This window comes from Xyrauchen texanus, chromosome 37, assembly GCF_025860055.1.
Source record: "Xyrauchen texanus isolate HMW12.3.18 chromosome 37, RBS_HiC_50CHRs, whole genome shotgun sequence".
Taxonomy (NCBI): domain Eukaryota; kingdom Metazoa; phylum Chordata; class Actinopteri; order Cypriniformes; family Catostomidae; genus Xyrauchen; species Xyrauchen texanus.
Genome location: NC_068312.1, coordinates 2,988,970 through 3,014,311, shown reverse-complemented (window position 1 = coordinate 3,014,311; position 25,342 = coordinate 2,988,970). Strand labels below are relative to the sequence as shown.

The 25,342-nt window shown below is 42.1% G+C and overlaps 1 protein-coding gene across 1 annotated transcript in view; it reads right to left on the bottom strand.

Moving 5' to 3' along the window:
• The window catches only part of cacna1db (calcium channel, voltage-dependent, L type, alpha 1D subunit, b), a 135,761-nt gene that overhangs the window by 52,043 nt on the left and 58,376 nt on the right, over positions 1-25,342 (bottom strand). The window contains 10 exon segments of the mRNA XM_052108311.1: positions 1,786-1,987; positions 4,438-4,584; positions 4,665-4,717; positions 4,820-4,927; positions 6,234-6,321; positions 6,659-6,765; positions 7,067-7,126; positions 7,540-7,669; positions 7,762-7,948; positions 8,070-8,127. Coding sequence (XP_051964271.1) covers positions 1,786-1,987; positions 4,438-4,584; positions 4,665-4,717; positions 4,820-4,927; positions 6,234-6,321; positions 6,659-6,765; positions 7,067-7,126; positions 7,540-7,669; positions 7,762-7,948; positions 8,070-8,127 — 1,140 coding nt within the window.

Genomic DNA, 25,342 nt, shown 5'->3' with positions numbered 1-25,342 from the left:
GACTACACAACGAAATAAAATACCTATATAAACTACCTATATATACCTATATAAAGTGCACGTGCAAACATGTGCAAAAAGTACAGGACAGTACAACAAATTACTGACAATGAACAGGACAATAGACAGTGCAGCGCCGACCAGTACTCAGTAGTGCAAAAAGATGACAGTTTCTAAAAATGTAAACATAACATACTATGAGATAATGTTCTATGCACATAGCAGTTATTGAGGTAGCAGACAGTTATAAAGTGACAATGTACTGTATTCTGTACATATACTTGTATCAAAGACCTGTAAAATGTGTCTAATTACTTAGCAAAAAGTACATGTACATATTTATATTAAAATACATGATGACAAGCCAATTTCTTGCCAGTTCTTTAATACAATGTATAAAAGTACATAGAGTTATGATGCGTTTTTTTAATGCCTGTTGTAATGTATCATATTCTTTAATTTAACTGCGACTAATCGTGATTAATTACAGAAAAATGTGTGATTAATTACAGTTTTAAAAATGTTATCGATTCACAGCCCTAATTTTAATTCTTATAAACCAATTTAACTTTATTTGGGGGCCTTTCTAAATATATATTAATATAAGCTATTCATTTGATTAATTAGTTGCCACATCATGTAATTAATTCAATTAAAAAAAACATTTTTATTGAAAGCCCTATTTAATATATTACATAATTATGTAGTAATGCCTATTTTTTATTATCCAGTATACTAAATACTTTACAAACAAAATGTTTTTAACTTTATCTCATTTGACCATTTTCAAATTTTTATTTAGAAACTTTCTCAAACCAAAAAAGAGAGAAAAGAATATTAAAAATATATGAATGAAAAACAGTTCCACATTAATTCCACATTAGTTCCACATGTAACATATTAGTTAAAGACAAAAGACAATCAGATTTATAATGTGTTACTGTTTAGAGACATGTTTGATGTTCTAAAATAGCTGATATCCACAGTTTTCCTGAGCAACCACTGGGAGACGCCATGATGATTCTAATTGCCTGCTTTCTCTTTCTGGTCTTGAGACACCAAGTAAAAACTGCCAAATTGAGCGATTCAGATGAAAACAACAACAATTTAAGTGTTACTTAATTTCTGGCTCAACTTGTGCAGTTGTTGGCTGTCATAACAACTCAGAATAATGAATGATATCAACGTAACTAACCTCTGACCATCGCTTCATGTCATCTATACACTCAGATGAGGCACTGTCAATAAAAACGGTCATCTCGACATTGTGAAGTATCGGCAAGTTTTTTGTCCGTTTTTTCAAAAGTAATACTTTAAACATTACATTACCTACTAAGAATATATGCCGATGCCAGTGAAAACACTGGAGACTGGAGGAAAAGTTTGGATTAGCACACCTGTGACTGTGCATGATTTGAATTTCATATTAATATGTCAAATTGCAATATTGCTTGATACCCGTAAACAACCAACAGTTATGTGATGTTTACACCAGACTTTAGCAAAAATTATAGTTTGGTAGCACAATAATTTAAATCACTAAATTATAAATGCTAATAAACCTACAATCTACGTTCTGTCCTTTTTACACACTGTTGTAACAAATGCATTTTTATCTACTGTAAAGTGATGTCACTCACGGAGGTTCTCCAAGCTAAACGATAATGACATTCGTTGTTAATTATTTCCATTAACAATTATTATACATTTTAGCGATTACTGTTTGCAGCACTACTGTTGAATGTGAAACGTATATCAGAAAAACTTTGTAGTGGAGTTTCACACCTGGTTCTTGTCTAGCTCACAGTTCTTGTACTCTTTCTCGCCCTGCTCCTGAAATGTGACGATCACGAAGCCCACAAAGATGTTCATCATGAAGAAAGCGATGATGATGATGTAGATGATGAAGAAGATGGAGATCTCTACACGGTAGTTGTAAATGGGGCCCATGTTCTCCCTGTTTGAGTCAATGGCCTTGTATAGCAGCCTGCAGGGGATAAAATTACATTTGTGATCGACACGTTTTTATCATTGCAAACTATAATTTAGGATTCAATCTGAAATAAAAATATAACACATGTACACTGTAAAACATTCCTAAAGAAAATTACTGTTCACTGCAAATATACAGCAGTCTGTATGTTTGTAATGCATCCTGTATATATAATGTAGTATATGTAAATGTAGATATTTTATTTTAAACCAATTTTTATTTTTTTATTTAATTTTAACCACATTTTAAATAACATCTGTAAACATCTTAAAATTATTATTATGTACAGTATGTATATTTTCAAAGCTGTAATTATTGGATCTGAGATAAAATTTTATGAGGCTTCACCATAAAGTTATAGCTGTATGGATAACTTAAGTTATCAATCAATCAGGCGCCTGTAATTCAGCTCACCACACGGAGCTCTGAGTAAACATACTCCAACTAACACTGGATTATTTCTCCAGCAGCTCTGTTTTTATACAGAAAAATGTATATGTATTTGTTGCTTGCATTACCATTTCATAAACTGCAATTCCCAGCGTTGCTCAAGTGTTTCACATAATTCTAAATTAATTGAATCCAATAATGTGGCAAGTATGAAACTCCAGATAATTTTCACTTTATAATGAAAGAATGAAAGGAGTAATCTTAGTTCCCATTTATTTTTGTAGAAATATTACAGCCTGATGTCCACTCCCACTGCTCTGTGCTGCTGAGAGAAACCACTAACTGCAGCCTGTGCCAACCAGACATTGAGGGGTGCTTCAATTATCACTGTCTGCTTCACCTCAGTCTACAATGATGGATTTAACAGAGGATAAACTTCTGACATAAAATACTCCACTGGCCACTGCCTGAACCTCAGAGTTAGGATGGACTTCTCCAAAATGAACTCCCACATGCTTCCAGCCAGACCACGAAATCAATTTATTGCCAATTAAAGACTTAATCAGTCAAATAACAAAGGAAACAGCATCAACGCAATTTTGCTTAAGCAATGGCCAACAACATCTACACAGTTTTCTCACATAAAACAACACTTATACTAACCATCGATACATGTTATTGGTATTATATTCAGCAACGGTGTCTGCAGATCTCTACTGCTTCCCCCCCAGGTGTCTCAACCCTGATCAATCTTATATGTCAAAAGATCAAAGAAAATGTTATTTCTCATGGCTTGACCCTTTTAACATGTGAAAAACTGAATTAATTGTTGGTTGTCTTGACCACACTTGCCTGAGATCTGATAAAACTAATGAAACCACATTTCTCAAGACATGATGTGTTATGATAAAATTGTGCTTTAGTAACATGCTTTTATGTTATAGTTAAAATAACGTGACTGCTTTTAACAGCAAGGGTGTGTTTGTGTATGTGTGTGTGTGTGTGTGTGTGTGTGTGTAAGTGTGTGTGTGTATATGTGTATGTGTGTGTGTGTGTGTGTGTGTGTGTGTTTTGTGTGTAGGTATACCTGCATTATGGGGATCAAAATGTCCTCATAATATAAGACAACCTGGCATCCCAAATGTGCCCATGATTTAAATTACTTGAAGAATAGTTCACCCTCTTTTATCCATCTTTTACTCACCCTTATGCTGTCACAAACTCATAAGGCTTTCTTTTTGATTTCTTTCTTTTCTGTGGAACACAAACAAAGATATTTTAATGGAGATATTGTCCAAAAAATGCAAGTAAATAGCGAACTTTCAAGTTTCAAAAGGGGCATAATGGAAGCATAAAAGCAATACATCAGACTCCAGTGGTTTAATACAGGCCTTCTGACATAATCAAATTGTTTTTGGGTGAGAACAGACCAAAATATACTTTTTTCACAATAAATCTTGACAGCAGTCTCCTTGACAATCATGACTTCAAGCGTTTGAAGTCACGATTGACTTCAATCGTGACTTCAATCGTGACTTCCTAGCGCTCTGCGCATGCGTCGAGCACTACTAGGAAGTGTAATCAAGCTTGAAATCATGATCGTGCCGACAGACTGCAATGGCAAAATGTACAGTGAAAAAGGAGTTTCACACCCAAATACTGATTGGATCGCTGAAGAAGACACTGGTTAAACTAGAGTCTTGTGGATTACCTTTATGCTGAGCCGAAAAACCGACATTATAAAATATCTTTGACTGTGGTCCATGAAAGAAAGTCACACATATTTGAGATGACATGAGGGTAAATGATGAAAGAATAATCTTTTTATTGGACTATTCCTTTCCTAGACATATTTATCAATTACTTAATAATATTAATATAACAATGCAGAAAGGTTTGTGAGAGGTTAAGTATTAAGGAGTAGGATAGAAAATATAATAAGCTCAGTGTTATAACTATAGAATTGTACTTGTAGGTATACAAACATAGATTTGTGTGTGTGTGTGTGTGTGTGTGTGTGTGTGTGTGTGTGTGTGTGTGTGTGTGTGTCTTACGCGGGCCAGCCCTCAAACGTTGAGACGGTGAAGAGTGCCATCATGGCCATTAGCACATTATCAAAGTTAAAGTCACTGTTGTACCAGATCCTCTCTCGCACCTGTGGCAGTGCCGTTTCACCGATACTGTATACGATATACGTCCCTCTAGAAACACGAAAACATGGTGAAACACACAGATCTGCCATGAACCAGGGTATTCGCTGAAATAAACATCATACACTCACTTGCAGTCTTCTGGACTTGACTTTGCATCATCTGTACAGCGATAAAACGTCCCCTGAGGGCAAAAGATTTTTCGAATGGGCACAGATATGATCAAACTGATTGTTCAAGGAATTTGTGAAATCTTGTTTTCGTGTGAAAATATTTGCTTGGGCACCTTAAAGAGCTGCACACCGATACAGGCAAACATGAACTGCAGGAGTGTGGTGACGATCATGATGTTCCCTATAGTTCTGATTGCCACAAACACACATTGAACTACATGCTGAAAGAAAGAAAGAAAGAAAGAAAGAAAAGAAAGAAAGAAAGAAAGAAAGAAAGAAAGAATGAAAGAAAGAAAGAAATGACTTTCATTGGTATAACCTTGTGTACTCAGGTTCATACAGTCATATTAAAGCGGTGTATAATTTCAGCTCCATTCGTGTCACCATTAGGGCTTGGTGATATGGCATCAAAACTGTGTCATTATTTTTCAGCCTATTGACGTTATTCAATATATTTATCTTGATAATTATGTATTTGAAAACAGACGAACAATTATTTCAACTTAACAGCCATTATAGTCAAGTAGATTCAAAATGTTTAATGCATGAATTAAAAATCAAATTTAAAAGGCACAGTTTTATACTAAATCAACACAATATTATATCATTTTCATTTATATGCACCCATATACAATGATACATAGTAGCGTATTAAAAACATTATTTGCCTACATATACGTGTTTTTACCAAAAAAAAATATTTGTGAATGAACAGGGTGTGCAAAAATTACAGCTTTATTCACTTTATTTTTTAGAACCCAGTTGAATATTACTGACCTATTATTGTGAGACCTAGTCAAAATTATTATTATAATATAATACTGAATAATTATTATTATTATTTTAAGGATTAGATAATTTTTTTTATACTATAGTCATATATTTGTCATATTTATTTAACCTGGAGCGTTTTTGGCAGAAAGTAACGTGTTTTTAGATCTGTTTTATAACTTGTAACGGTTACAAATGTTTGGAACTGCGCAAATGTGTGAACTTGCCGTGCTTTTGTTATAAACACAACACGAAAACAGCAAATAACGTGTCCCGCTCTTGCACACAGAACAGCACTTCACCTGTTTGCTTGGAAGCACACAGAGCATGTGTTCATGTAAAAAAAATCACAGCCTTTTGCGGTTAAAGACTGACATATGACTAGATTATTGTGATTCTGATGTTGTTTTAATACACTGTGCTGCCCTAAAGACATGCTCATAAGGAAACACAGTGGGCAAATAAACAGTGCATTAAAATGATTGCTAAATTCATTATGTTGCTTAATTTTATACCGTCAGCAAAATCATCACGATTATATCGCCCAGCTCTAGCACTATACAGAAGTATACAAATAATGATTGTTTTTAAACAGGTTTCCAGAACACACCCACTGTCTGCCTTTGGTTGAACACACAGATGGTCCAAAAACAAAACATTTTACCAGAATAGAAAGAGCTTATGGGCATAAATCTTTTCAAGGCCAAGAATTGTAATGACGGTATCTAGTGTCATACAGAGATGAAAAAGTCTGACTTTGAGTCCTTTGGCCCTGTTGATGGCCCTCAGAGGACGAAGCACACGCAGAATCCTTAAAATCTTCACAACTGAAATAGCTGATGATCTGTGATAAAAAAAGAGAAAAACACAAACACAACATTTACCTGTTGAACATGAGCAATGCCATACAAAGCCATCATAGTTTAACAAGCCCAATTTCAAATAATACAACTTTAAGAGCACCCCCACTATAGAGCTTACACTAGACACACATCAGAGAACATTGTGAATCCATTGATTTCTATGCAGATGAAGGTGTCGAGGATGTAGAGAAAATGCAAGGGATTGTGAAAATGGTTCCTATCGGTCAATACTCTGTCACAGCTTTCTCTAGTGTGTAGGCACACTAATACTTTGTGCGTTATGACATCCATTTTTATAAGGCATGGTATTGAACGTACTGTATGCCAAAGGAAACCAGAGAGACTCCAACCACCAGCAGATCTAGTAAATTGAAGTAATTTCTGCAGAAAGCTCCTTTGTGTAGGAAAGCACCAAATGCTGTCATCTAATGAACAACGCAAAGACAAATAAATTTGTGAAATATAAATATGTGATGCTTTTACCACAGCTGAATTCAAACACATTTCAATGTAGTAGTTATAAAGAATATAGGTGAAAACAGAGAATAATACAATGTTTCTGAGTATCTTCTGCTGAAAACAATAACATTTTTCTTATGTACAGTATTCATATATATATATATATATATATATATATATATATATATATATATATATATATCTATCTCACAAACTTTTGGCCATATAGTGTAAATATAAAATAGCATGCAGATTAAGAGTATTTACCTTCAGCAGGATCTCCACTGCAAATATTGCAGTGAAGGCATAGTCAAAATAACCAAGAACCTACAACACAAGAGATTAACATGTATAACATATTTACTGAGGCAATAGAGTTAGATTATGTAATATATGTAATAAAAAGTAAATTCTACAAGAACAAATGGCCATCATAAAGAACACATTCTTGCATTCAAAAATGGATGACAGAGCACAACATAATGGAACAGAATGGAGGGGTCTCGAGACGCTGTTATTAATGTGACATGCTGTCTTCAAAAAGCAGTGTTCATGCTGCAAGATGCTAAAAAACAACCAAAGACAACAATCCGTCTAGTGCATGTATAGACCAACAGCGCAGACAGAACCTGTCCTGTGCACCCTCCCTAATACTGCAGAAATACTGTTGTGTCCTTAGTGCTAATGAAGACGACAATTTGCAATTTAGATTTTTTTTTGTGTGTGTGTTTTTGTCTTACGATGTTTCGGGCAGAGAAGTTTCGGATGGGATCTTCAGCAGCCAGTGAGACAGAGCTCAGCATGATGAAGATGAGGATGAGATTGGTGAAGATTTGATGATTAATCAGTCGATGACATGCCACACGAATCCTGCAATAGAGGTCAGATGGATGGATGGATGGATGGATGGAAGTATAAACAATATTGGTTCGAAAGTCCCTTTCAAATAAATCTCCTTTTACGTTACACAAAAGAAAGTTAATCATACAGGTTTGAAACAACATGATTTTTGTGTGCCGTACGGGTTGGAACTGCTGAAGATGAAGAAGGCGCTGCCCTCTGGGATGGGTGGGGTCTTCTCTTTGAGGTCTGACAATGTCTGGGGTCGCGGACCTAATGGCACCTCAGGCTCATCTTCCTCATCCCTACCTACTTAGATGCACACGCACACGCACACACACACACACACACACACACACACACAAACACACAGTGATCAGCTGTCATGGATGGGATATGTCTGTGATATGACATTAAGCAGTATGTTCACCTGTAGAGTCAGCCAATTCATCTGTTTGATCTTCATCACACTCCTCGTCTGCTGACAACTGCAACCCAAACACAAATAACAACAGGTGGGGCAAAATTTTGAATTTAACAATTGGCTCAATTGACAACTGAGGCTGAATTCGAAAAGGTACAGTACAATCCTACTCTTAATAGGACACTCAATATTGTTACTCCATGGAATAATAGCAACACTCTGGACTCTTAAGAGTGCAAATGGAAAAACAAAAGCATTCCTTGGAATGCCAGTGTTTCCAGCTATAGAAAGGCCCTGAAATGGCAATATCTTCACACTTTAGCAGGCTTATAGAGAATAACCTAAATGAACACAGGTACAGTATCTGTTTAACACAGTCGCTAAATTAACAGGGAAGAAGTCACCAATGGAACCTGATATCTCACTTGTAGCAGAAAGGACATGTATTTCTTCAATGAAATGACAAAGAACATTATACTGAAAATCTGAACAGTCACAATATTCCAGGCATCATTATGCATCATAACCCAGAAGTGGCTTTAATCAATGGGGGATGAGAATAAGCTTTCAAATTTATTGCAGCTTCAAATGTTCCTACTTTGTTGAGATTTTTGGGATCCCATACCCACCAGACTATATAAACTATGTGTGACCGGGTGAGTAAGGATTCTGTATGGGGCGGGGTGTGTAGATATTTCACGCTATAAATAGCATGACAGCGAGTAGACGGGATAACTTCCTGACGCTTTGACCTTTTCCGTCTCCTTCAGGTGTTGTAACCCCGAAGCGCCATAGCGAGCTGTGAGTGTGGCATTGATTTTATGTTAAATGCAGGGCGGAAGTCCTTGATGACCGAGTGTGAGCGCGTGGGTGGTTTAATGGGGCTAGTGCCGAGCGCTGGATGCCGTGTTTAATCCATAGCCACGAATCATTCAACCAGTCTATGTTTTGCTCTTGGATTACGATAGAGGTATGTGTGTGTTAGATTGTTAGGTTTGGTTTGGTGTTAAACATTTCATGTATAATCATTGAATTATCTAACAATTCTGTAAGTGAAGGTGTAATGACGCTGCATGGAATTTGTGGCAGAGGTTTATTCGGATCTGTATTTTAGACATTTATGGTTTGTTTTGTGTTTATTTGGCAGATCCTCCTTTGTGGAGTCCGATGCACGTGGACTTCTGACGTCTAGGCCCTGCTGTTTTGTTTATGATTTATTTTCATTATAATAACCTTAAAGTTTTGGTTATATATATATGGTTTTATTTAATTTGTGGTTTATTATTTTTGTGTACTGATTGTATTATTTGAGTTTGGTTTAGACCAACCGCTGTGTTTGAATATGACATGTAAAGTGGAGTGTTAATTCATATTCCTTTGTGTCTTAGAGCCAGCCTGTGTGGGAGTACTTCCTCTGGGGTCGTTTGGGCCTTTCCTTCACTGCAGCTGGTGTGAGATTTCCTGCACTGCATGCATATTGATCTGGGAGTGTAGAGTGGTTTGTATTATGCACTGGATTTGCTTTTAGAAGTGATTTTATCATCTTGAGAATCGTACACGTGTGGTGTGTTTGCTCCTAGGGCGGCGGGTCCGTGGCCAGTGACTCTTCTCTATTTTCACACAGGCTTGGTTACTCCTATTGTAAGACTGGTGGATTGTGACATTTAATAATCAACCTAATGCCTATGTTGACTAAGTTTTATTGCTACTTTTATAATAAACACAACTAAAAGTGATTATTTATTCAGAGGTTTATAACCCATTGCCAATAAAAATTATTGAACTTGAAGGTCACGTCTTCGTTCTTTTACCAATTACTGTTTGTTGAACTTGGGTTGCTGTTATTTCCGTGGGTATATAACCCCGGTGGCGTAGTCGGGACTAGTGTGGCAAAGGGTTGCCACGGTTGCAGCTGGCGTAGTCGGCAGGATTGCAGTTTTCTTGTGTAAAGCGGGACGTGACCTCCAGGTGTATAGTTATTTTTTTTTATATACTCAGCGGTTGGTGTTTTTTTTGTTGTTGTTTTTTTTGTTTGTTTTTGTTTTTCTCAAAACAGCAGTGGCCTACCAACGGGAAGGTGTTTCGCCAGGAGATTGCTTCTAGTGAGGATGACGGAAGGAACTGGGCCTGGTGACCATGGACATGGAGTTGCAAGAGTTGCGGGACTTGGTTCAGCAGTTAAGGACTGATAATCAACGCCTTGTAGACGCTCAGACTGCTCCTACAAGAACTGAACCCATTAACGTTGTTCCTGATATTCCCAGGCCTTCGGCTCAGTCTAATGGGTCCCATGATCATTTGTTGTATGTGTCCAGGGAAAGGAAGTACCCTATCTTTAGAGGTACTGTGGGAATTGGAATAGCCGAATGGGTAGATGAAGTCCGCGCAAGTATGCGGGCCCGCGCAAGTATGCGGGCCCGGGCATTTATCTATGACCATTTGGAGGGAGAAGCCAAAAATGAAATTAAATATAGGTCTAGAGAAGAGAGAGAGGATCCAGAAAAGATTCTTTCTACCCTCCAAGAAATGTATGGGTGTTCTCAGTCTTATGTTGCATTGCAAGAGAAATTATTTTCCCGTAAACAACTTGAGGGTGAATCGTTACAGGAGTATTCTCATGCTCTGTTTGGGCTTATAAATGAGGTGTTAGAAACTGCCCCAGATACAATGCCTAATTCTGCCATATTGTTGAGAGACCAGTTTGTTGAACATGTGACTGATCCAGCCCTTCGAAGGCCACTGAAACAAATTGTCCGAGCCCATCCAAGCCATACACTTTTAGATATTCGTAAAGAGGCTATTCGTTGGGAGTGGGAAGGTATGTCTTTAAAGGGGCAGGCACGGAGTTATTCGGTGCCTTCATTGTGTGCTATGCAGGTATCTACTACATCAAATACCTCTAGTACCAGTAATTATCCGGCTGAAATTGTTGAAATAAAAGAACTGTTAAAACAACAACAAGCACAGTTAAACCAGCTTGGGGAACAGCTTTCCCGGTTACACCATTCTCCCAAACGGCCCCCTATGCATCGTAATCAAGTCGTGTGTAGGCGTTATCAACAGCCTGGTCATTTTGCTAGCCATTGCGACAATGAACATGTTCAACCTCGATCACAGTCTCATTTCAGACAGGGGGTAGGATCCCAGCAGCAGCCTTCGGAAAACTAACTCCCTCTGAGTCGTTGAGTCACGGTTCAGGAGGGGATAACTTTGACTCAAGTAATCCCAATGAGGTAAGCTGCCTCAATTTACCAAAATTAGTAGGACCATGCCCGTCAGTTATGGTATTAATGGGGGGTCAGGGTACCATGCCTTTTGGATACTGGATCAATGGTGTCCACGGTAACAGAAATTTTTTTTCCCAACATTTTAGTGAACAGCTTCATTCTTGTAATTGGTTACAACTCAAAGCTGCCAATGGGCTTGATATACCCTATGTTGGTTATGCAGAAGTGAATGTTGAGGTTTTTGGAAAATGTATACCAACGAAGGGGATCCTTGTGGTAAAAGACACCCCTGGTTTATGGTCAAAAACAAATATTCCAGGTGTTTTGGGAATGAACATTATTGGTGGGTGTTATGACTTGTTGTTCAGTCAGCATGGTGCTTCTCTTTTCAGCCTTCCATGTGTCCAGCAGGCCCCGAAGGGGTGGCAACAGGCTCTCCAGTTTTGTCATAATACTCCCTTGTCGGTTAGGCCCAGCACCGGGATTGCAAGAGTTAGGGGTAGGTACCCTGCCCATCTACCAGGGGGCGCCATGAAATTAGTGCCGGCAACCTGCTCTCAACACCTTACTGATCAGTCTAAGACTGTTGTTTTTCAGCCATTTCCCAATGTCATGCTTGCTGCTGGGTTACTAGTGGTTCCTGCTGTGGTACAGATGTTTAAGGGTACTGCTTATGTTCCTGTGATTAACGTTGGTAGTGTTGATGCTCGCGTTCCTTCGCGTTGCGCCTTAGGGATGTTAAAGCCGGCACAAATAGTTAGCTTACCTGCAGGAGTCGAGGAGGATCCCTTTCCACTGGGGGTGGGGAAAGTCCAGGCAACAGTCAGTATGCAACAAGGGCAAGTTGGTAAAGTGCAGGAGCTGATACAGTCAGTTGACTTATCCGCCCTCTCTGATTTAGAGCAGAGTAAATCTATTTGATTACTGACAAAGTATCAGTCAGTGTTTGCGACCCATGAGGGCAATTTGGGTTGTACTACCCTTATTAGTCATGAGATCCCCTTAACTGATGAGGCCCCTGTACGACAAAGATATAGGCGCATCCCACCGGCTGAATATGATGCTGTGAAGGCACATATAAATCAACTTTTGGAAAGTCAGGTGATAAGGGAGAGTTGCAGCCCCTATGCATCGCCAATAGTCCTAGTGAAGAAAAAAGATGGTACCCTGCGGTTATGTGTGGATTATCGGAAGCTTAACCGCAGGACTCGGAGAGATGCTTTTCCCCTCCCTCGCATCGAGGAGTCCCTTGATGCTCTTTCAGGTGCCCGCTGGTTTTCAACCTTAGATCTGGCAAGCGGCTACAATCAAGTGCCTGTTGAATAGAGGGATAAATGTAAGGCCGCTTTCTGTACCCCTTTTGGGCTCTTCGAATTTAATCGTATGCCCTTTGGGTTATGTAACGCACCAAGTACATTTCAGCGACTCAGGGAGCGCATGTTTGGGTCCCAGCACTTTCAAACTCTGTTGCTTTACCTTGATGATGTGATCGTATTTTCCAGTTCTACAGATCAACATTTGGAATGTCTGGATAAGGTTTTGAGCCAGCTGCACCAAGAGGGTCTTAAGGTAAAGTTGGAGAAGTGTTATTTCTTCCAGACTGAGGTCAAATACCTGGGACATGTGATATCTAATAAGGGAGTTTCGACCGACCCTGAGAAGATTGCCGTTGTAGCCAATTGGCCCCGACCAACAGATGTAGCAGCGCTAAGATCCTTTTTGGGGTTCTCGAGTTATTACAGACGATTTGTCAAAGATTTCTCAGTCAAGGCGGCTCCCTTGTATCATCTGGTAGGAGAACTAGGTGGGAGTAAGAACAAAAAGGGTGCGTGGGGACCCGTGAACAGTGCTTGGACTGAGGCTTGTGAGAAGAGTTTTCAAGAACTGAAGGTACGTCTGACTACTACTCCTGTGTTGGCCTATGCTAATTTTTCATTGCCTTTTATCCTGGAAGTGGATGCTTCCCAGAATGGACTGGGAGCAGTGTTGTCACAGGAGCAGGAAGGGAAAGTGAGGCCTCCTGCGTACGTAAGTAGAACATTGAGTCGAACTGAGAAGAGGATGCCAAACTATAGTTCCATGAAGCTCGAGTTTCTTGCTCTGAAATGGGCAATAGCGGGGAAATTTCGAGAATATTTGCTGGGCCATAAGTGCATAGTTTGGACCGATAACAACCCCCTGAGTCATTTAAACACAGCAAAACTTGGAGCTACAGAGTTACGGTGGGCAGCAGAGTTGGAAGAGTTTGACTACACCATCCGGTATCGTCCAGGACGGGCCAATCGGAATGCAGATTCCTTGTCAAGACAACACTCCCCTGATGTGGGATCTCTGGTGGACCAGGTTCTTCCAGGAACTTCGATTCCAGTACGGTTGGAGCAGGTAGTAGGTCAGACACCAGTCATTGCTTGCCAGTCAGAGATATCTGTCTTACCAGCTTATACCATGAATAATATTGCTAAACTTCAACAAGATGACCCTGTAATTGGTACCTTTTTTCAATTTTGGCAAAACAAACGAAGGCCAGATCACTGGGAAATACAAGCACTGAGTAAGTCTGTATTGGAGTTGATGTGACAATGGGAACTGTTGGTGGAGAGAGGAGGTACTGTACCGTGGACTTTTCGTCCTGATGGTGGAGAAGAGGTGCTGCAACTAGTATTGCCAGAAACGCTACAGGAGGAAGTGTTACAGCAGTTACATCAGGGACACGGTCATCAAGGTATTGAGAGGACAACTGAGCTGGTTCATTCAAGGTGTTACTGGCCTGGAATGTATAAAGCCGTTAAGAAGTGGTGTGAGGAATGTGAACGTTGCACGCTGGCTAAACCAGCACATCCTTCGGTGAAGGCAACAATGGGACACCTGATTGCTGCAACCAAATTCTAGCAATCGATTTTACTTTTCTGGAGCGTTCAAGGGATGGGAAGGGGCAAGTACTAATAATGACGGATGTTTTCTCTAAATTTACGCAGGCAGTTCCAACCTATGACCAAAGGGCTTCCACGGTAGCAAATGTTCTGGTGAAGGAATGGTTTTGCCAGTTTGGGGTTCCAGCTCGCATTCACTCCGACCAGGGTCGGAGTTTTGAAAGGGCATTGATACACCAACTTTGTGACCTGTATGGGATACAGAAGACCCGCACAACACCCTACCATCCTCAAGGCAACGGCCAATGTGAAAGGTTTAACCGAACACTGCATAGCCTTCTTTGTACACTTCCCAAGTCTGCTAAAGTCGACTGGCCTAAGTATTTGCCCCAACTATTGTTCTCTTACAATACCACCATGCATCAGACCACAGGCGAGTGCCCACATTTTGTAATGTTTGGCCAGGAACCTAATTTGCCAGTTGATTTTCTCCTTGGAAAAGTTCCACAGCCGATGGCAGGGACGGTAATGGACTGGATGGAGGAACATCGGGAGCGGTCGCAAGTGGCTTTTGATGGTGTACAGGAGAGAATTCGAGCGGCAGCACAGCTGAGGAAGGAGAGGCATGATCGGAAGGGTTACAGTTGCCATTTGAAAGAAGGTCAGTTGGTTTATCGAAGAGACTTCAGTAATCGAGGTAGAAATAAAATACAAGATGTCTGGAGTCCGACAAAGTACACAATAATTCAAGCACCCACGGAAGGAGGAGTCATTTATTCCATAGCCCCTCCAGATAGACGTATACTGGTAAAAAGGGTACATCGTACTATGTTGAAACCGGTGTCTGACGTTTTGACTCTTTATCCCTCATGTACGGGTCCTGTGTCTTTGCAGCCTGAGAATATGGGAAGTGAAGAAGAAATGGAGGATGGACAATGGATTTGTGTCCCACTACCAGAAAAGACTCCACTCGCTACCCTGCCCGTCCCAGCTGTGTCGTTCCCTGGCCGTGCAAAGGCTATAACGGGTCCATTACATTCTGATGACTGGCAAGAGGCATCGAGCAGTGGAGTAAATTTCCCACGCAGGTCTGTAAGAGAAACCGCAGGGACACATTCCAACCTTCATCGCTTGCCTAGGGCTGTGGGGACTAGCGCTAATGGGGCTGCAACTCCTTTCTTTGGCCATAGTGAGGGGGTGACAAGTGTTGCTAGACCCTAGATTTAGGTCATTTAAGTATTGAGTGAGTTTTCATTTGGTTTTGTGTTTTTATTTTTTTAAATGTTTTATATACATTGCCGACAGGGCATCGACACAGAATGTGGGGATGGATTGTGACCGGGTGAGTAAGGATTCTGTATGGGGCGGGGCGTGTAGTTATTTCACGCTATAAATAGCACGACAGCGAGTAGACGGGATAACTTCCTGATGCTTTGACCTTTTCCGTCTCCTTCAGGTGTTGTGACCCCGAAGCGCCATAGCGAGCTGTGAGTGTGGCATTGTTGTTCTAATACAAAGACGTTGGTATGTTTTTATTTATTGATTTTATGTTAAATGCAGGGCGGAAGTCCTTGATGACCGAGTGTGAGCGCGTGGGTGGTTTAATGGGGCTAGTGCCGAGCGCTGGATGCCGTGTTTAATCCATAGCCATGAATCATTCAACCAGTCTATGTTTTGCTCTTGGATTACGATAGAGGTATGTGTGTGTTAGATTGTTAGGTTTGGTTTGGTGTTAAACACTTCATGTATAATCATTGAATTATCTAACAATTCTGTAAGTGAAGGTGTAATGACGCTGCATGGAATTTGTGGCAGAGGTTTATTCGGATCTGTATTTTAGACATTTATGATTTGTTTTGTGTTTATTTGGCAGATCCTCCTTTGTGGAGTCCGATGCACGTGGACTTCTGATGTCTAGGCCCTGCTGTTTTGTTTATGATTTATTTTCATTATAATAACCTTAAAGTTTTGTTTTTTTTATATATATATTGTCTTGGTGACAGGAGCTTCCAGTCTACAACAATACCAAAAACAGCAGCAAGACATAGGTAATTAAAAACAAAAAAGAACACAAAATAAATAATTATACATATACGTACATACACTCACCTACATACATACCCACATACACACACGTAGTGCAAATCTAATACAATCTGTATATAAAGAACAAAAAACAGTATATTATGTACAGAGCAATGTAAGTAATGGCAGAAGTGGATATGCTGGATAATATAAATTTAAATTAAAATTAAACTGTGTATTGCACATCATTATTGCTCAATGGGGCAATTTAATTGTTCATTAGATGGATGGCCTGAGGGAAAAAAATGTTCCTGTGTCTGACGGTTCTGGTGTTCAGAGCTCTGAAGCGCCGGCCAGAAGGCAACAGTTCAAAAAGGTAGTGGGAAGGGTGAGTGGTTTCCAGAGTGATTTTACCAGCCTTTTTCACAATGGAGTCGATGTGTATCTCCCACTTCAGGTCCTGTGAGATGGTAGTGCCCAGGAACCTGAATGACTCCACTGCTGCCACAGTGCTGTTTAGAATGGTGAGGGGGGCAATGATGGGGTGTTCCTCCTAAAGTCCACAATCATCTCCACTGTTTTGAGCGTGTTCAGCTCCAGGTTGTTTTGACTGCACCAGAAAGCCAGCCGTTCAACCTCCTTTCTATATGCAGACTCATCATCATCTCGGATAAGGCCGATGACAGTGGTGTCGTCTGCAAACTTCAGGAGCTTGACAGAGGGGTCCATGGTGGTGCAGTCATTGGTGTACAGGGAGAAGAGTAGTGGGGAGAGCACACATCCCTGGGGGGCACCAGTGCTGATGGTACAGGTGGTGGAAGTTAATTTTCCCTGCCTCACAAGCTGCTGCCTGTCCGTCAGAAAGCTGGTAATCCACTGACAGGTAGAGGTGGGAACAGGGAGTTGGTTTAACTTAGTCCGGAGTATATCTGGTATGATTGTGTTGAAAGCCGAGCTGAAGTCCACAAAAAGGATCCTTAAGTATGTCCCCGGTCTGTCCAGATGTTGCAGGACGTGATGCAAACCCATGTTGAATGCATCATCCACAGACCTGTTTGCTCGATACGCAAATTAAAGGGGGTCCAGAAAGGGTCCAGTGATGTCCTTCAGGTGGGCCAACACCAGTCTCTCAAATGACTTCATGACCACAGATGTCATGGCGACAGGTCTGTAGTTATTAAGTCCTGTGATTTTAGGTTTCTTAAGGACGGGGATAATAACGGAGCATTTGAAGCAACATGGGACTTCACACTGCTCCAGTGATCTATTGAAGATCTGAGTGAAGATGGGGGCCAGTTGGTTAGCACAGGAACGAAGGCACGCTGGTGAGATGCCATCTGGACCTGGAGCCTTCCTTGACCTTTGCTTCCGAAAGACACGGCACACATCGTCCTCACAGATCTTGAGTGCAGGTAGTGTAGCAGGAGGGGGTAGGAGGGGGGTTGCAGGAGGTGTTAATGGTTGTGTGAAATGAAGGTCCGAGTGCATGTGGGGTGTGAAATTGGGCCTTTCAAATCTGCAATAAAACACATTCAGGTCGTCAGCCAGTCACTGGTCCGCCACAGGGTTGGGGGTAGGAGTCCTGTAATTAGTAAGTTGTTTCAGGCCACTCCACACTGATGCAGGGTCGTTAGCTGAAAACTTGTTTTTCAGCTTCTCAGAGTAGCTTCTTTTAGCCACTCTGATTTCCCTATTCAGTGTGTTCCTGGCCTGATTATACAAGACTCTATCCCCACCCCTGTAAGCCTCCTCTTTGGCATGACGAAGCTGTCTGAGTTTTCCTGTGAACCATGGTTTATTTATCATTGTTGAATGATAAAAATGTCCTAGTAGGGATGCACATATCCTCACAGAAACTGATGTATGATGTAACAGTATCTGTGAGCTCGTCCAGGTCTGTAGCTGCAGCTTCAAAAACACTCCAATCAGTGCAGTCAAAGCAGGCTTGTAGTTCCAGCTCTGCTTCATTAGTCCATCTCCTTACAGTCCTTACAACTGGCTTTGTTGATTTTAATTTCTGCCTGTAGGATGGGAGAAGATGAACCAGACAGTGATCAGAGAGTCCCAAAGCTGCACGTGGGACAGAGCGATATGCATCCTTTAATGTTGTATAGCAGTGATCCAATATATTCCTGTCTCTGGTGGGGCATGTAATGTGCTATCTGTATTTGGGTAGTTCGCGTGTGAGATCTGTTTTGTTAAAGTCCCCAAGAATAATAATAACTGAGTCCGTGTATTGTTGTTCTGTGTCTGTGATTTGATCAGCCAGCTGTACAAATAAAACTACAGTTGATGCATTTTTGTAGTATGCCCCATATTTAAATTTCAACAGGTTTTATTTGCAAACTTCATATCTAAAAGGAGTGATAAAGTTGCCTTCATATGTCCAATAACCGGATGTGTTGTCATTCAAGTTGCACCTATAATGGTTTCTAAGATCTTGTAATTAAGTAAAGTCAGTAATGCCGCTAAAACAAATAATGGTTAAAAAAAAATGATTGAGTCAAGTGCATTTAAAATATTTTTTAATAATAATATAGTTAAAGGTGCACTCAGTAATTTTTTTCCTCAAAGTTTTACTTCTAAAAAGAATTATAGTAATTTATAAACATGGATGCTCCCTAGCCCGACCCCTTGGGAACAAAGCAGTCCCATTACTCAAACCTTTGAAAGCTTCACTCGACACTTCAGAGAGGTTTTCAGGGTGATACTTCCGCTAATAAACAACTCTGTAATCTTCGTCATGGTAAAGTCTCCATCCAATTTTACGATCTCAAGTTCCGCACCATAGCAGCCTCCAGAGGATGGAATGAAACCACTCTACTCACCACTTACCGTCAGGGGCTCGACCCAATGCTGTGGCTGCATCTCTCTTCATTTGAGGGCACCATGGGTCTCGAGTGCTTCATCCAACTTTTCATCTGAGTCGCCAACCGAATGAAGCCCTGCCTAGATGAAGTGTCCGCCTTGCAATCTCTGTATGTTCATGCACAATCACACTCTGTCCAACCTTCAGAACCAGACATAGAGCCAATGCAGATGGAAGTTTCTCGGCTCTCATCAGCAGAGCGCCAGCGTTGGTAGACCCAGCGGTTGTGCCTGTACTGTGGTGGTAAGAGACAAGTCATCTAAATGTATCCCATTCATCCTCCAAGCCCACTGGTGAGTCATGTTACCTACTCCAAAGTTAGATACTCTCCTTTGTCTACCAGTGTGATGCTTACTGCTTCCAACTTTTCCCTAATAGTACTCGCACTCCTTGACTCTGGGTCAACCGGCAACTTCATCTCGAATGCGCTCTGCCACCAACTCCAGCTCCATCCGCGGCCATGTCAGCCCAATTTAAGAATCCACTCCATTATTTGCAAACCCATCAGCAGAGGCGTGATTCGTCATTGTGTGGGTCCCATTACACTTCAAGTCGGGTGTCTGCACCATGAAGCCATCACCCTCCTGGTTTTGGAGAACTCCACCGCTGATATCGTGTTGGGATGCCCATGGCTCAAACTACACTCTACACTCCCTACTATAATATCCTGGTCTACCGGCGACATCCTGAAGTGGGGCTCCCAGTGCTTTCCTTCCGGTTTCCCAAGTCTTCCCATTCCAAGACACTCGATCATCACCAAGTTATATCCTCCACTCTGTCTCAACTCCACCTCCATCAAGAGTCCAATAAGCTCTGCCTCTGCGGAAACCCCATCCTGTTACTTCTGCCCACACCGTGCCGCTCGACTTCCTCCTCATCGACCTTGGGACTGTGCAATAGACCTTCTCCCCAGTAAGCCAGTGCCCTGTGGCAAAATATATTCTCACTCCATCCCTGAACAGAAGGCCATGGAGGAGTACATTGAGGAGGCTCTCAACCAGGGTTACATCCAACCTTCCACACCCACTGCTGCTTCGAGCTTTTTCTACGTGGTGAAGAAGGAAGGAGATCTCCAGCCCTGTATTGATTACCGCTCCCTAAACAAGATAACGGTAAAGTTCCGATATCCAATTCCCCTCGACCCAGCTGCCTTGGAACTGTTGAGAGGAGCTACCATCTTCACCAAGCTGTACCTGTGCAGCGCGTATAACCTATTTCGAATCCGCAGGGGAGATGAATGGAAGACTGCCTTTGTGACTCCAACCGTCTACTACGAGTAACGGGTGATGCCATATGGCCTGGTCAACACCCCCTCCATGTTCCAGGGCTTCATGAATGAGGTGTTCCGTGAGTACCTCCATCGATTTGTCCACGTCTTCATTGACGAAATTCTGGTGTACACCCGAAACAAGACTGACCATCGTCAACATGTCACACTAGTGCTGGAAAAGCTGAGGGAATACCACCTACTGTATACCTCAAGGCTGAGAAGTGTTCTTTTCATCAGTTGTCCTTCCAGTTCCTAGGTTACAACATCAGCAGTGAGGTTATCCAGATGGACGAGGGGAAGGTAGAGGCTGTGCAATCCTGGTCCATTCCTATTACCATCAAGGAACCCCAGCGCTTCTTAGGTTTCGCCAGTTTCGGCACTTATCAGGAATTACAGCACTCTCACAGCTCCAGTAACCTCTCTTCTCTGATCCAAACCAAAATTATGACATCAGAATCCAAGAGCTCATGGCTGTCAAATTAGCCCTGGAAGAGTGGTAGCATTGGCTAGAGGGGGCCCAACACCCCTTCCTGGTACTAACTGATCACAAGAAACTTGAATACCTCCAGGAGGCTCGTCGTCTAAATCCTCGCCAGTCAAGATGCGCCCTCTTCTTCACACGCTTCAGTTTCACTATCTCCTATCGTCCAGGGGACAAGAACATCAAGGTAGACACCCTTTCCTGTCTTTATGCTCCAGAGGAAAGCCCTGAGAAATCAAACACCATCCTTCCTAGTCACGCAATTATAAGCCCCATCAAATGGTACCTGGACGATAGAATCGCTGAAGCCATCGCCACTGAACCTGCTCTGCCGGGCTATCCCGCTCATTGACTCCGTCGACTCCTCCTTGGGATCTGGCCACCCTGGGACCAATAGGAGCCTCCCGCTTATCACAGTATCAGTTCTGGTGGCCGCGCATGGACAAAGATGTCAGAAGGTTCATCCAGGGATTCCCGGAATGTGCCATGTCTCAAACCCTGTGACAATAATGGCTGGCACTCCTTGCTCTACCCATCCCACGCCGACCCTGGTCACACCTTGGGGTTGACTTTATCACAGACCTGCCATCCTCTGAGGGATTCACCTGTGTTTTGGTGGTCATTGACCGCTTCTCCAAAGCCTGTAAGTTGATACCCCTCAAAGGTCTTCCCACCGCCCTAGAAACCGCTGAAGCCCTCTTCAACCATGTGTTCAGAAACTATGGAATTCCCGAAGATAGACAATGGTCTCCAGAACCATTGGATTAATTTACGGTCCTGGGCAGGGTACGCAAAGAATTCCTTACATCAACCCTTCACCAACCAAACCCCCTTCCAGTGTATACTCTGCTACCAACCTCCACTTTTCCCCTGGTCCGGAGAACCATCTGACATCCCAGCAATCAACCATTGGTTTAGAGAGCAAGAGGGTCTGGGACTTCTGGCCCACCATCATCTGCAGAGGGTTTTTTGCTGGCAGAAAATCCTTTCCGATGTCCGGTGATCATCTACTTCCATTCACCAGCCTGGGCAGAAGGTATGGCTCTCCATGAAGGACATCCAGTTCCCATTATATTGGTCCCTTCACTATCACTAAACAAATTAACTCTGTCACCTACCAACTCCAACTTCCCCCCGAATACCGTATTCACCCTATTTTCCATGTCTCTCTCCTGAAACCTCGCTATCCATCTCCCCCCACCAGCAGGTAGTAATAAAGTTAATGTAAAGACTCTGAAAATATAGTGGAAGATATATTATGTTTTAAGGAAATTTTATTTAAAGATTTATGTTAAACTATCTATGGGTCATGGTTTATTTTTCAATTATCATGTTTCATTTTTTCACCTGTTGTCATTAAGTCACTGCAAACGGAGGGAAAATGTTTGGATTTGGTATGATTTTTTGACCACTTTGTTGTATTAATTATATTTTTGTTTAGTCTGAAGTGTAATTTGAATTAAGAAATATTTTTGGTTTAATTTATTTTTGTGTTTCAATACATAAATTATAAAAATACAATAACTTTTTTCTAAGAATAGTAAAATTAGAATTGTTCTATTCTTCTATTTCATTGCAGTCAATGCAATGAATTCATTGCAGTCAACCATAGCCAACAGGGTTGTGAAAACTTGCTTGTATGCTCTCATTCACACTAGGGGAAATAGTGAAACCACAGTTTTTGATCTAACAACAAATGTTGGCAGGTGTAAATGTTGGGTTGGCAGTGTGTAATTGTTTTTTTTTTATTTTAAATCTTTCTCTCTCTTCTGGTATGGATAGAACATGTAAAATCCACTATTGTGTGACAATTGGTCAAATTGGGCTTAATTGAGTGGTTTGGGTTAATTAGTTCTCACAGGTGTTGGCCGTTACTAGGAGGCCTATATAAACCCTCAGTTTGTGGCTTTCCATGATAGGAAAAAGGAGAGTTTGAGTGTTCAAGAAAAAAAAAAAAACCACACACACACACACACACACACACACACACACACACCCACCCACCCACCCACCCACCCCCCATATTATATATATATATTAAAAGAGGAATAGAAGGCTCCTGGAAATTGTGTTTCTTTTATTTTCTGTTGTGAATTCAATGGGCTGGTGCTTGGAGGAGAGCTGTTTGATCTCTTGCCAAGTAAAATTTGAGAGAGCACTCTTCGCTCTTTTCAAGCCCTGTCTTGAAGAGTCTTCCATTTTGTTTTTGAAAGACTCCCAAATTCCCAAAGACTCCCTTTGATTAAAATCTGGGAAGATGCAGGTCATAAAACCTGGCAGAGGTGTTAGGGGAAGCTCAACCTGCAGCAAGACTTATGTCTTCTAGTGACCCAGCCTATGCCCAGGAGGAGGCCATACTTATGGTGGAATGAGCTTTAACGCCCCTGGGACATTTGTATGCCTTGCAAATCATAAGCAAGTGCAATGGCATTCACAATCAATTGTGAAATTCTTTGCTTGGAGACAGCTAAACCCTGAGAATGGCTTTCAAAGCAAACAAAGAGTTGTTGACTAATTTAGTCAATATAATGTATATGTGTAACCTTCTCTAGTCACCAGAATGGCCTTTGACATGCCCGGTCCGAACTTGCTGTCTGAAAAGGCCTGAAGGTCCTCAACACATTTAACTTATGCCAAAGCAATTAGCAGCACAGTCTTGAGAGAGAACATGTGTAATCTTATATCTCTAGTGGCTCAAATGGGGAGCCTGTAGGCAAGATCAACACCAACACTAAGTCCCAGACTGGGACCGTAGCGAGGTGAGAGGGTGTTTGCCTACAGACAAGGTCAAAACAGTGGCTGTAGGGCCATTTTAGTTCAACTTGACACGTTTCCTTGTCTTACAATATATTGCACAATAATTAATGTAGCACATATTTTTGTTCCGCTGGTCATCTATGAGCTAAGGCTTCCAAGATTAGTGGAGCTTTTGTTATGGTGTACCAGAGGTGACAATGCATGGTCTCCGGGGAGGCAAACAGGTCTACTGTATCTCTTGTTTTCCCAAAATACCTCCCAAATCCTCTGAAATCACTGAGGGTGGAGTCTCCCGTCTGATAGCCAGGGACGTGCACTGCACATATTTATGGGAGACATAACGTGAAGGTAACAACTGTACATCTGATTATCTTGGTGTGTGCCACACCTTGCCAATGTGACACTGTTTGGCTGGAGGCTGTCCCGAGGTATAGTGCAAGCAAACCAGCTGGGCTACAGAACTACTCCGCCTTGGCAGGATGTGTTCATAGGCCAGCGATTGCTTCGCAGTCAACTGAAACTTCTTGGAGAATTAAAGTCATCAACAGTCTCACCAAAGAGGCCATGATGACACACTGGGCATCAAGCAGGATGGCTTTGTCTCCGTCGCTTAGGAGACAAGCAGGAGGGAGGGGGACCGGCTTTCACTTTCTCAATGAAAGCAAGCAGTGAATGCAGCATCATGAGCTACATGCATCTACAGTGAACACAATGGTCACCAGCCAATCAAATTGGCGTGATGGTATAGGATTTCAAGGTCACCGCCTCCTATACGGACGGTGGAAAGGGAACGCTGTCTCCAAACAGAGGTTAGCCTACTGGGTCATCGACGCCATCTCCCTGGCCTATCAGACCCAGGCCGTGCCTGCCCCCTAGCGGGTTTGAGCACACTCGATGAGAAATGTGGCATCCTCATGGGCACTGGCTAATGGCACCTCCGCATCAGACATCTGCAGAGCAGCGGGCTGGGCAACACCCAATACCTTTGTGAGATTCTATTATCTCAGGGTTGAGTCGGTCTCGTCCCGTATTTTATCAGGTCCGAGCAGGTAGAACTCAGTAACGCGGAACAACTGACCGGATGTACCACTTGCACTCAGCGCCTTTCCCCTCCACTGAGGCGAACACATGCACACTTATCCCAGGATATCCCACTAACTTTGCTCCATGGATGACTCCTCCCTAGCCCTCTGGCCTGCGAATTCAGCTGAGGAATTTACGACCAGACCCACTGTGAGCTTCAAGTGCTCTGTACTGAGGTAGGGCTCCACAGGCCTAATTCCCTTTTCAGGCAACTCCCTGTGATGTATTTTCCGTGGTGCGGTCCCCCTGTTGGCAGACCCGCATCTCCCTTGGGCAGTCTCACTGTGTTTGTAGAGCTCCTCCCTCAGTGGTAGGACCTACCACTATGCCACTTCCACGTGTGGCTGAAAACCCATTATTCATATTGGCCACATGTTTCCTCCCCCCAGCCTGAGCAGGATGTGGTCTCTGCAAAGTCTTTTCCCCCTGAAAGAATAGGAACGGAAAAGAACGCCTTCCCCTACGTGTTTTATAGCGTTAAGATGCTGGCCGGCTTGCTCCCATGATAGTCATTTCGCTTGTTCCCCCCTCAGGGGTGCTGGAACCTAAGAACTGTATATGACACTTTTTTGGGGCGTTGGGGAGGGTTACGTTGCGGCCGATACAGTTGCTTCTAGCATGCAGTAGCTTGCTTGCACCTGTGTCAGCAGCTCACGTAACACGGTTTAGTTCATGGCATTTTTAAATGGGTTCCATT